Source organism: Hylobates moloch, unplaced genomic scaffold (genome assembly GCF_009828535.3).
Source record: "Hylobates moloch isolate HMO894 unplaced genomic scaffold, HMol_V3 SCAFFOLD_15, whole genome shotgun sequence".
Taxonomy (NCBI): domain Eukaryota; kingdom Metazoa; phylum Chordata; class Mammalia; order Primates; family Hylobatidae; genus Hylobates; species Hylobates moloch.
The window spans coordinates 34292416-34305996 of record NW_026652290.1 but is presented as its reverse complement, the minus strand read 5'-3'; the positions used below and the strand labels follow the sequence as shown (position 1 = coordinate 34305996).

General features: G+C 40.5%; 1 protein-coding gene across 4 annotated transcripts in view; it reads right to left on the bottom strand.

Annotated features, from left to right (window-relative positions):
* GCC2 (GRIP and coiled-coil domain containing 2) overlaps positions 1-12622 on the bottom strand; it is a 63409-nt gene extending 50787 nt beyond the window's left edge. The window contains exons 1-4 of one of the 4 annotated variants that reach the window (XM_058429175.1): positions 12543-12622; positions 11617-11673; positions 10189-10273; positions 8841-8908 (exon numbers count right to left, since the gene is read on the bottom strand). In XM_058429175.1, the coding sequence (XP_058285158.1) occupies positions 8841-8908; positions 10189-10225 (105 nt within the window). In that variant the 5' untranslated portion in view covers positions 10226-10273; positions 11617-11673; positions 12543-12622. Of the gene's footprint in view, positions 1-8840; positions 8909-10188; positions 10274-11616; positions 11674-12014; positions 12105-12542 lie in introns of those variants that run through there. The other 3 variants (XM_032178556.2, XM_058429174.1, XR_009210156.1) reach the window with 3 other exon arrangements.
* Positions 12623-13581: the final 959 nt, after the last annotated feature.

Sequence of the window (13581 nt, the reverse complement as noted above, 5' to 3'; positions counted from 1 at the left end):
GTAGCCCCAAACAAATACAATGCAAAAAGGTATTCTCTATGGCATATTTATAGTCAACTGCCATAAATCAAAGACAAAGAGAATTCTAAAAACAGCAAAGAGGAAAAAAAAAATCCAGCAAAAAGCATCTAGTCACCTATAAAGGAACCCCCATCAGACTTACAGCAGGTTTCTCAGTAGGAAGCTTACAGACCCAGAGAAAAGAGAATAGAAAAGAGAATAATATATTCATTGGAGATAAGAGAATGATATATTCAAAATGTTGAAGGAAAAACTCCCAGCCAAAGTGTATTAGTCTGATCTTGCACTGCTATAAAGAACTATCTGAGCCTGGGTAATTTATAAAGAAAAGAGATTAAATTGGCTCATGGTTCTTCAAGCTGTATAGGAAGCATGGCTGGGGAGGCCTCAGGAAACTTACAATCATGGCAGAAGACAAAGAGGAAAGAGGCACGTCTTACAGAGTCGGAGCAGGAGGAAGACAGCGAAGGGGAAAATGCTATACACTTTTAAACAACCAGATCTCATGAGAAGTCACTCACTATCATGAGAACAGCAAGGGGGAAGTTCATGTTCATCCCCATGATCCAGTCACTTCCCACTAGGCCTCGCCTCCAACACTGAAGATTACAATTTGACATGAAATTTGGGCAGGGACACAAATCCAAACCATATCACAAAGATACTATAATCAGCAAAATTATCCTTCATAAATGAAGGAGAAATAAGGTCTTCTCCAGACAAGCAAAAGCTAAGGGAATTCATTACCACTAGACCAGACCTACAAGAAATGTTCAAGGAAGTCCTAAACCTGAAAGTGAAAGGATGACATTTATGATCATAAAAACACACACAAATAGAAAACTCACTGGTAAAGCAACACACAAATAAGGAAGAGAAAGGACTCAAATGGTACCACTATAAAAAGACGGCAAACCATTATAACAAACAATAAGAGAAAGGAAGAAAGAATATATAAAGCAACCAGAAAACCATTAATATGACAGAAAAAAGGCTCACATATCATTAATAACTTTGCATGTAAATGGAGTTAAGCTCTCCTCTTAAAAGATACAGGCTGGCTAAAAGGATAAAAAACATAATCCAACTACGTACTGACCACAAAAAATGCACTTTCTCTGTAAAGAGACATATAGACTGAAAGTTAAAGCATGGAAAAAGATATTCCATGCAAATAGAAACCAAATGAGCAGAGAGAACAAAAGGATTAGAAAATCTATTTAGTGGCCAGGCACGGTGGCTCATGCTTTTAATCTCAGCACTTTGGGAAGCTGAGGCGGGTGGATCAACTGAGGTCAGGAGCTCAAGACCAGCCTGGCCAACATGGTGAAACCCCGTCTCTACTAAAAATACAAAAAATTAGCTGGGCATGGTGGCAGACAGCTGTAATCCCAGCTACTTGGGAGGCTGAGGCAGGATCACTTGAACCCAGGAGGCGGAGACTGCAGTGAGCTGAGATCGCACCACTGCACTCCAGCCTGGCAGCAGCGTGATCTCTGCTCACTAAAACCTCTGCATCCCGGGTTCAAGCGATTCTTCTGCCTCAGGCTCCTGAGTAGCTATACTTAGATAAAACAGACTTTAAGTCAAAAATAGTAAAAAAAAAAAAAAAAAAAAAAAAAAGACAAAGAAGGTCATTATATAATGGCAAAGGAATCAAACCAGCAAAAAGATGTAACAATTCTAAACATATATGAACCCAACACTGGAGCACCCAGATTCCTAAAGCAAGTATTACTAGATCTAGAGAGAGACAGACTCCAGTGCAATAGTACTGGGCAACCTCACCCCACTCTCAGCATTAGACAGATCATCTGGACAGAAAATTAACAAAGAAACATTGCATTTAAACCGGACTTTAGACCAAATGGACCTAACAGATGTTTACAGAACATTTTATCCAACAGCTGCAGAATACATATTTTTCTCGACAGCACATGAAACATTCATTCTTCAGAAAAGACCATGTTAGGCCACAAAACCATTCTCAACAAATTTTTAAAAATCAAAATCGTATCAAGTATGTTCTCGAACCACAATGTAATATTAGAAATCAGTAACAAGGGGAACTTTGGAAGTGACAGAAATACATGAAAATTAAATAGCATGGTCTCAAATGACCATGGGTCAATAAGGAAATTAAAATGAAAATCAAAAAATTTCTTGGAACAAATGAAAATGGAAACTACAACATACCAAAACCTATGTGATACAACAAAAGCAGTGCTAAAAGGTAAGTTCATGGCAATAAACGCCTACATCCAAAAAGTAAAAAGATTTCACACAATCTAATGATTTACCTCAATGAACCAGAAAGAACAAGCCAAACCCAAAATTAGCAGAAGGAAACGACTAATAAAGATCAAAGCAGAACTAAATGAAATAGAGACTTTTAAAAAAGGCAGAGGATCAACAAAATGAAAAGCTTGTTCTTCAAAAAGATAAACAAAATTGATAAACTACTAGTTAGGCTAACAACAACAAAAAAGAAGACCTAAATAAAATCAGAAATGAAAAAGGAGACATTACAACCATTCTCATGGAAATAAATAGACCATCAGAGAATATTATGAACAGCTATGCACTCACAAACTGGAAAACCTAGAGGAAATGGATAAATTTCTGGAAACATACAATCTATCAAAGAAAAATCCAGGAAAAAAAAATAGAAAACCTGAACAAATTAATAATGAGTAGCAACAATGAATCAGTAATAAAAAGTCTCCCCAGAAAGAAAAGCCCAGAACCAGATGGATGCACACTGAATTCTACCAAATGTATAAAGACCTAATCCAATCCTCCTGAAACTACTCCAAAAAACTGAAGAGGTGGCAATTTTCTCTAACTCATTCTAGAAAGCTGGTGCTACCCTGATACCAAAACCAGACAAGGACACAGCAAAAAAAAAAAAAAAAAAAAAAAAAAAGAAAGCAACAACCAATATCCCTGATGAACACCAATGCAAAATTCCTCAACAAAATACTAGCAAACCAAATCTAACATATCGAAAAGGTAATACACCATGATCAAATGAATTTATTCCAGGGATGCAAGGATGGTTCAATATATGCAAATCAATGTGACATATCACATCAACAGAATAAAGGGCAAAAGTCATACGTCATCTCAATAGAGGCAGAAAAAGGAATTCATAAAATTCAAAATCCCTTCAGGATGAAAACTCTTAGCAAACTAGGCACAGAAGGATTATACTTCAAAATAATAAAGGCCACATATGACAAACTCACATTAATATCACATAAAAATGGGGAAAAGTTGAAAATCTTTCCTCTAAGAACTGAAGACAAAGATGCCCACTTTCACTACTACTATTCAACATGGGACTGACAGTCCTAGCCAGAACAATTAAGCAAGAGAAAGAAATAAAAGGCATCCAAATTGGAAACATGGAAGTTAAACTGTCCCTCTCTACAGATGACAAAAGACCATCAAAAAACTCTTAGAGCTGATAAATAAATTCAGTAAAGTTGCTGGATACAAACTCAACATACAAAAACCAGTAGCATTTCTACATACCAACAATAAAATAGCTAAAAAAGGAAATCAAGAAGGCAACACCTTTTACAGTAGCTCAAACAAAAGCCAAAGAAGTGTAAGATCTCTATAATGAAAACTACAAAAACACAGATGAAAGAAACTGAAGAGAACACAAATAAGCGGGAAGACATTTCATGCTCATAGAATATTGTTAAAATGATCATACTACCCAAACTAATGTACAGTTCAATGAAATCCCTATTAAAATACCAACATCATTTTTCGCAGAAACAGAAAAAAGAATCCTAACATTTTCATGAAACCAAAAACAAAGCCAGAAAAGCTAAAGAAATTCTGAGTTAAAAAATAAAGCGGAGGCATCACACTACTTGACTTCAAAACATATTACAAGGCTGTAGAAACCAAAGCAACAAAGTAATGGTATATAAACAAGCATACAGACCAATGGAACAAATAGAGATCCCAAAAATAAATCCTCATATTTATAGACAACCGATCTTCGACAATGCCATTAAGAACACACACTGGGCAAAGGACACCCTCTTCAACAAATGGTGCCAAGAAAACCAGGTAACTATATGCAAAAGAATGAAAGTGAGTCCCTATCTCTCATCATTTAGTTGATACAAATATCAACAAAAATAGATTAAAGACTTATATATAAGACCCAAAAGTGTAAAACTAGAAGAAAACACAGGGCAGATGCATCAAGACATTTGTCTAGGCAAAGATTTTATGGCTAAGATCTCAAAGCCCAGGCAACAAAAACAGACAAATAGGACTACATTAAACTGAAAGGCATCTTAAATTTTTTTTTTTTTTTTAATATAAGGGTTCCCTCTGTCACCCAGGCTGGAGTGCAATAAGTGTGATTATGGCTCACAGCAGCCTCAACCTCCTGGGATCAAGTGATCTTCCTATCTCAGTGTGCCAAGAAGATGGGACTACAGACATGTTCCACTATGTCTGGCTAATTTATGTTTTTGTAGAAATGGATCTTGCTATGTTTCTCAGGCTGCTCTCAAACCACTTGGCTCAAGTGATCCTCCTGCCATGGCTTCCCTTAATGCTGAGATTATAGGCTAAAAAGCTTCTGCATAGCAAAAGAAACAATCAACACCATGAAGAAGACAACCTCTTAAATGGGACAAAATATTTGCAATGTACTCATCCAATATGGGACTAATATCCAGAGTATACAAGGAACTCAAACAACAAAACAACATTAAAAAATAACCCCATTAAAAAATAGGCAAGGGACATGAATAGACATTTCTTAAAAGACAAAGAAATGGCCAACAAGTATATGATAAAATACTCAATATCACTAATCATCAGGGATATGCAAATCAAAACCACAATGAGGAATGGCTATTAAGAAGAAAAAAAGTAACAGATATTAGTGACAATGTGGAGAAAGGAGAACTCTTCTACACTGTTGGTGTATGTGTAGGTAAGTATAGCCACTACAGAAAACAGTTGGGGATTTCTCAGGCTGGGAGCGGTGGCTCACGCCTGTAATCCCAACACTTTGGGAGGCTGAGGCTGGCTCCCAAAGTGGTCAAGGGATCGAGACCATCTGGCTAATATGGTGAAACCCCATCTCTACTAAAAAATATAAAAAATTAGCCAGGCTTGGTGGCCAGCACCTGTAGTCCCAGCTACTCGGGACGCTGAGGCAGAAGAATGGTGTGAACCTGGAAGGCAGAGCTTGCAGTGAGCCAAGATTGCGCCACTGCACTACAGCCTGGGTGACAGAGCAAGACTCCATCTCAGAAAAAAGAAAACAGTTGGGGATTTCTCAAAAAACTAAAAATAGAGCTACCATACAATCCAAAAACCCCAATATTGGTAGTTATTGAAAACAAATCAATATAACAAAGGGATATATGCACTCTTGTGTTTATTGCAGCACTATTCACAATAGCAAATATATGATATCAACCTAAGTGCCCATCAAAGGATGAATGGATAAATGTGGTATATATACACAATGGAATACTATATTGCCATAAAAAAGAATAAGATCAGGCCATTTCCAGGAATATGGATGGAGCTGGAGGTCATTATGTTAAGTAAAATCTAAGACAGGGAAAGATAAGTATTTTTCAAAATAGCCAGAAGACTTGAAATGTACCCAACATGTATATATGATAAATACCTGGGTGTGGATACTACTCTGATTTGATGATTATATATTCTATGCATTTAACACAATTTCACATGTACCCCATGGATACGTATAAATATAACGGATCAAGAAAAAAAAAAAGAAGGGAAAAAAAACCTTAAAGGTAAAGTTGGCTAACTTGGAGAATTTTTTTTTTCTTGAGACGGAGTCTCACTCTGTCGCTCAGGCTGTAGTGCAGCGGCACTATCTCAGCTCACTGCAACCTCTGCCTCTTGGGTTCAAGCGATTCTTCTGCTTCAGCTACCGAGTAGCTTGGGCTACAGGCGTGTGCCACCATGCCTGATTAATTTTTGTATTTGGAATAGAGATGGGGTTTCACCAAGTTGGCCAGGCTGGTCTCCAACTCCTGACCTCAGGTGATCCATCTGCCTCAGCCTCCCAAAGTGCTGGGATTACAAATGTGAGCCACTGAGCCTGGCTGAAATTTTCTAATCTTGTCTTTAGGAGTAGTTTTGACAGTGGGAGAATATATTGATGAGTGATAAGGAGGAAACAGCAGGTAGATATTTAAATGTTCTTATTCTGAAATGCAATTCTGTAAAAAGTATTATAAAAGAGTTAATGGATAAAAGACTAGAAAACACTCTAGAGGTTGCAGTGAACGGAGATCATGCCACTGCACTCCAGCCTGGGCGATAGGGAGAAACCTTATCTCAAGAAAAAAAAAAAAAATCCCCCAGAAATAATACATGGTAGTAATAACAATGATAACTAACAATTACTGGGTACTTATGTGACCAACCCAGTTCTATGTGCAGTAGATGTATTACCTTATCAATCCTATATTTCTACATCAATCCTATTTGTACCTCAATCCTACAAACAGAAAGTATTATTATTGCTGTTCTACAGATGACAAAACTGAATCACAGAGAAAGAATTTAAGAAACTTAGTCAAGGTCACACAGCTGGTCAGTAGAGGAACAAGGGTCTGAAAGCCTGACTCAGGCAGTCTGGGTGTAATCGACCTTCTTCCTTAATTACCATATAGTTGTACTGTGGCTATCATGGATTAAGAAAACATATAATGACCAAACATACAAAGAAGACTACTGTAAACTCAGTAATACTTAAATGAAACAGTACATTATAAAATGAAGTGACATTTGTGCACATCATTCTAGCTTCATACATTGTAACTAAAGAACAAAATGATACTGTGTGACATGCATATGGATTTAAAGACCCCTTGTAATAACTCTCTGGGATTCCCTCAGTAGTCCACTGCTCACAAGTGGGGAGCCACTGAAGAGAAAATAAGATAATATATAACCAGGCTGGGCGCAGTGGCTCATGCCCGTAATCCCAGCACTTTGGGAGGACGAGGCAGGTGGATCACGAGGTCAGGAGATCGAGACCATCCCGGCTAACGCAATGAAACCCTGTCTCTACTAAAAATACAAAAAATTAGCCGGGCATGGTGGCGGGTGCCCGTAGTCCCAGCCACTCGGGAGGCTGAGGCAGGAGAATGGCGTGAACCCAGGAGGCGGAGCTTGCAGTGAGCCGAGATTGTGCCACTGCACTCCAGCCTGGGCAACAGAGTGAGACTGTGTCTCAAAATAAACAAATAAATAAATAAAAATAAATATATAACCAAAGGATATTATGCAAAAGCAGTGAAAACAGTATTTCAGAGCTTGGAGATGCAAAAGAAACTTTATAGAAGCTTGGCCTAAGGCGGGGAATGAAAGTGAGGGAATGAAAAAGCATTTGTTAGCATTAAGGGAGTGGAAATAAGAATAAGCAACTCAGGTTTTTTTTGTTTTTTTGTTTTTTTTTTTAAATGGAGTCTTGCTCTGTTGCCCAGGCTGGAGTACAGTGGCTCAATCTCAGCTCATTGCAACTTCTGCCTCCTGGCTTCAAGCAATCCTCGTGCCTCAGCCTCCTGAGTAGTTGGGATTTCAGGTGTGGGCAATCACGCCCAGCTACATGTTGTATTTTTAGTACAGACAGGGTTTCACCATGCTGGCCAGGCTGATCTCAAACTCCTGACTTCAAGTGATCCTCCCACCTTGGCCTCCCAAAGTGCTGGGATTACAGGTGTGAGCCACTGCATTTGGCCTGCAACTCAGGTTTTTAAACAGGGAATAAAAACAATATTTTGTTATCTGACAGGATTACATAAGACTAAAAAGAGAAAGAGAACCCAGTGAGGTTCTTATTGAAATAGGTTAAGTATTTGATGTGTTTAACATAAGCCATAGAAATGGAGAGAAAAAAAAAAACTGGAACAATATCTTAAAGCTATAATAGGTCTCTGGTGACTGACACATATAGAGAATAAAGGAAATAGAGAAGTTAAAGTGTCTCTAAAGTCAAAAGGTATAAAAAATTGTGGTGCCACTGGTCTAACCAAGGGAAGCAATTTGGTTGAGTTTGATGAGATAAGTGAAATGTGTGAGAGGGAAACACAACTGTGAGATCTGGGTCAGTAGTCATGTCCAGGGATATGGATCTATCTATAGATTATATACTGTACACCTAAAATCACTGAAGTCCTGAGCATGGCCAGGTTTTCTTAGGGGGCTGGGAAAGAGCAGAGAATGAAGATGAAGTAACAACCATAATTAGAAAATATAGCCTGGGCATGGTGGCTCACGCCTGTAATCCCAGCACTTTGGGAGGCTGAGGCAGGTGGATCATGAGGTCAAGAGAGCAAGACCATCTCGGCCAACACGGTGAAATCCCGTCTCTACTTAAAATACAAAAATTAGCTGGGCGTGGTGGCCTGCACCTGTAGTCCCAGCTACTTGGAAGGCTGAGGCAGGAGAATCGCTTGAACCCGGGAGGCAGAGGTTACAGTGAGCCAAGATCGCACCACTGCACTTCAGCCTGGTGACAGAGCAAGACTCTATCTCAAAAAAAAAAAAGAAAAAAAAAGAAAGAAAGAAAAAAGAAAATACGTGGGAAGAGAGTAGAATAATCATTTCAGAACAGAAAGAGACCTAGAAGTCATTAACCCACTCTTTTTACAGTGAATCAGATAGGTAAAAACAACCAAGGCAGAGAGGAAGTAGAACAGGGACAGAAAGCCAGATAGCCTCTAGCAGACTGACAATCCTCATGGAAATTTTATTTCTCTTTAGACATTTCCCAACGTAATAATTACCTTAATAATATCATCAGTTCCTTCAATAACAGGTTTTGATTTGAGTTCTTCAATTTCTTTCTCCAATTCTACACAATTAAAAAATAAAGGACTCCGGTTCAGAAATAAAGAACAAAATTACTGGGAAACTGATAAGTACATTCTCACAAAACCCCCCAAAATCTGCAAATTAGAATATATTTAAGCAGAATAGTATGATTAATCTCTGCACTCATCACTAGACTTCAGCATTACATGGCCAATTTTGTTTCCTCCCAACCTGTACTTACTTCCCCCTTCACTGCTTTTCTTATCCATCTGATAATTTTCAAGTATACCCCAGACATATTATTTCACCTTTAAGTACATCTTACTATATAACCTTAAAGCAACAATCGCATATTAAGAATAAACGTTATCAAGAACAGACTGGCCAACATGGTGAAACCTCGTCTCTACTAAAAATACAAAAATTAGCCAGGCATGGTGGCAGGCGCCCGCAGTCCCAGTTACTCGGGAGGACTCGGGAGGCTGAGGCAGGAGAAACACTTGAACCCGGGAAGGGGAGGTTGCAGTGAGCTGAGATTGCACCACCGCACTCCAGCCTGGCCAAGAAAAGCGAGACTCTGTCTTTAAAAAAAAAAAAAGAGAGAGCGAGAGAGAAAAGAAACGTTAATCTAAGTGTTTCATTAGCAAATGCCTAGATCTCAGGCCTAGAACTTCTTTCCAAATAAATTATTCTCTTCATTGCAAGGTGATCCAAACTTCTAAGACATAATTTTATCTTTTCTAATAGAAAATAAGTCTTAGCTTTTAGGCTAAGTAGTTAATATTTTAAGTCACTGGAAATTCAAGAGCTCATGTACACATACTAAAAAAAAGGATGCTAAGTTCTTTTTCCTTCTGGAATAAAAAGAAAACTGAATAGGGAATCAATCAACTTCAGCAGATAAATATATTTCAGTGTCTATAAATGGAAATCTTTTATTATTTTAATTGAGGAAGCTTTCCATCTCTTTGGGCTTATCTTCTGTCTCTAACATTTCAACTGACTTCTCTTGAAAAAACGCTTTACTCAGAAGAATCTAAAGTCTACATGAAGGAAAAACATACTTAACTTACACAAACTTTAAAAATCCTCCTCCCTGACTTTAACAACTCAAAAGTCACTGCGGTTTAGAGACGTGGGAATAATTTAGAAATCAGAGGTAAATTTTTAGAATGTTAAATAACAGATTCTACTACACTAAGGTGTATTTGGAATCACTGGAAAACCAACAAAAACAAGCCAATGCATTATTTTAAAAACCACCATTTTAAACCACGATTAAAAAGACTGTGATCAAGATGAATATTTTCAACCCAATACCTGTACACTTTGATTTAGCTTTCTGTATTAGCATCATCTGTTTCTTGGCAAACTTGATGAGGTCTTCTTTGGGCAATGTTTCCAGCTGAAAGATGTGGTCATGTTACCAACTTGTTATAACTCATGTTTCTAGTATACCACAAAAAAGAAACAATGTCTGCCAGAAAACAAAAACATTCTACAGAATAAATCTTTATGCCAACCGCATACTTTGTTTCACTTTTTTTTTTTTTTTTGAGACAGAGTCTCGCTCTATTGCCCAGGCCGGAGTGCAATGACACGATCTTGGCTCACTGCAACCTCTGCCTCCCAGGTTCAAGCAATTCTCCTGCCTCAGCCTCCCAAATAGCTGGGATCATAGGCGCCCGCTACCACGCCCGGCTAATTTTTGTATTTTTAGTAGAGATGGGGTTTCACCATGTTGGCCAGGCTGGTCTCAAACTCCTGACCTCAGGTGATCCGCCCGCCTCGGCCTCCCAAAGTGTTGGGATTACAGGCGTGAGCCACCGCGCCCGGCCATTTTTTAAAATCAGCAAATGCAACGTCAATTCTGTAATTGCTATGCAACTACTAAAAATTAGTTATGCAACTACTATGAAATGTAAAAACCAGGCCATATCCTCTTATAGCTAATGTTACAGGTTAACATTGCTAGCTTTTGATTTCTTTAATTGTAAAATTAGTGGGTTGGAGCTATTGCTACTTAAAATTCCTTGGAGCTGTAAAATTATTTCATTCTATTCAAGGCTGCAAGTCTTTGGTCACAAGAAAATTTAAGCATAATTACAGCAGCAAGATGAACCGGGTAACATTCAGGCTTTAATTAAAAAATTGAGCTTTACCACTTGAGAAAATTGCTTAAGCCTGTGGTCTCAGGTTTCTCATCTGTAAAAGGAGGGTAACAACAGTACCTATCTCATGGTTATCATGAAGCTTAAATGATGGAACTGAGTGGTTAGGCAAGTGCCTGAAATTTAGCATGCAAACAATAAACCTTAGCAATAAACCACTATCATTTAGAATGACTGAATGTTAAACATTGTACAGGGCCATAAAACTGGACTAAACTCTTTGGCAATGTAGAAACTGGAGCCCACAGATCGATATCCCTTGATTCCTACCCCATGTCACTGCTCCTTCCACTACACCACTATATACACCTTCTTAGACTGCTTTGTTTAATGTTCGAAAAATAGCAGCATCTCCCAGCAGTGCTAACCAGGAGCAGGAAGTAAACAAAAAGTCTTTCTATATCGGGGTGGGCGGGGAATAAAGAAACAGGAAATGGATGGGTGACTGCGTACACTAAAATTGAGATCCCTTGGAGCGAGGCTATTTAACACAGTGCCCCCCTTCCCCATGCCAAAGTTTTCCAATTCATCACCCTTTCACTCTTCAGGGAGCCCGCTATTCAAGTATTCTCTTCACCTTAGATTTCCCGGTCCCAGGGGTAGCTGGTGAAGCCACCCCATCTTGAACAGGATCCTGCAAAACAAAATCAAACCCAGGTGTCAGAAGAACTCTTTTCCTAATTCCACACGGAACGCGTAGAACTCTTACAGGGAAAAACCTTCTATGGAATCAAGTGGCGGAAAGCCTTGTGAGACAGAGAATGAGGGCGGACAGCGGTCGCTGTGGCAAATCGTATACAAACGGGCTCTACGGGGACAGGTAACCGCCAGGGATGGAGTTGAGGAAAGATGGGTAGGCGACGGCAGCGCGGGCTTCGGGGCACCGAGAGGGAGACTACCGCGCCCTCCCATCGGGCACACTCCCACATCCCAAATCGCGGCGCGGAAGGCTTGATGGGAGGCAGTGGGCCCGACCTGACTTACGTCCATCTCCGCCAGCCCGCCGTCGGCCGGCAACCAGCCGCAGCCGCCGCTGCACTTCTGTTTGCGACAGCCTCTGGCGTAGGCTCGACTGCAGGTCAAAGGTCGCGCTCTCCGGGCAGCCCGCCCCCCACGTCTCCATAGCTACAACTCGGCAGCACTTCCGCTTCCGTCTCTGCGTCCGGGAGAAGGTTCCCCGCGCGGCGCTAAGGGCGGAGTTCGTGTAGAAGTTCTATCTGGGGCTCGATCCCTTGGCCTGCGGGTCACGGAGTAGGTGTGGGTCCGGCCACTGCCAGTTATTGGCATGGGAACGCGGGCCGATTACCCCTTGGGGCCTCGGGCCTCGGTTTCCGCGTCTGTAAAATCTTGTGAGAGTGAGGAGAGCATTGGATTGGAGGACAGGTCCCTCAGTCCCCCAAAGGTGTCAGCTAGCCTGCGAGTGCCTGCGGGACCCATAGCTGCTTCCAGGGGGCTCCTTAGGCATTTGTGGCCAGCATGGTGCCCGGGAGCTCCGTGACTCACAGGTCAGGGATGCGGTGGAGGGCTTCCCTGAGGAGGCATTTCTTGACTCTGGAGGCTGTGAGGAGGTCCCTGGACAGCTCTGCCCTGCAGACGCCCGGTACTGATGGTGATGTGATGGAGGCAAGATAGTCGGCCAGGGAGCTGGGCAGTCGTGGGAGGAGACTCTGTAGAGTAGGGGGCCCGAGGCCACCCTTTCCCCGAGGGCACGCCAGAGAATCTGTGGTCGAATCCCAGAGCTGCTGCTGTGTCCTGATTGGCGGTCCAGTGCTCTGAGAGCCTTTCTGTTAACTGCTGAAGTGGCTTGCTGCACTTTCACCTTCCCGTTAATGTTTTCCATACACTCCCATAACTAAGGTAATCTGAAGATAACCCAGTTTCCTGTAGTTTAAATGGCCAAAAGGCTGAAGAGGCAGCACCCAGTATGTATTGAGTAAATGGTAGCTGATTATTACTAGGTAAAAGAAGTGTTATAAACGAGAAAGAACAGCTATTGTGGACATCTACTCTTTGACAGTGTGTATCACCCATGGTGTTTGACTAGGATTGGTTCAGGGGTGGTGTGTGACCTAAGATGTACAATCAGAAGGTTTGAGACTTCTGTTCAGTATTTTGGTTTAGTGATAATACTTTCTTTTTTTTTTGGGTGTGATTGAAGAAACATACAGCCCTGATTGCTGTTGGCAGACATCTGCCGCTATGGTAGAAAGCAGCCTAAGGACAAAATTGTTAAGAGGTAAAAAGCAGAGCCCAGGCAGCCCAGGAAGAATGAAGCTGGAGCTCTGATCAGTTATCGGTGAGTCAGTAAATTCCCTTTAAGTGATCCAGTTAACACTGGGGTTTATGGTTACTTGTAACAGTGTACACATCTATTGGGAGGAAGAGTTTTCCAACTTGAAGAAAAAATCTCTCTTAATGAGATGACTAGAGAAAATATCCATAAATCTGGACATTGTGCAATGGTATAAAATGGACAAGTTTCCTACTGGAGTAGAAAAATTACCGCAGACAACATTTGAAGAAAAGATTTCCTAAGATCCAC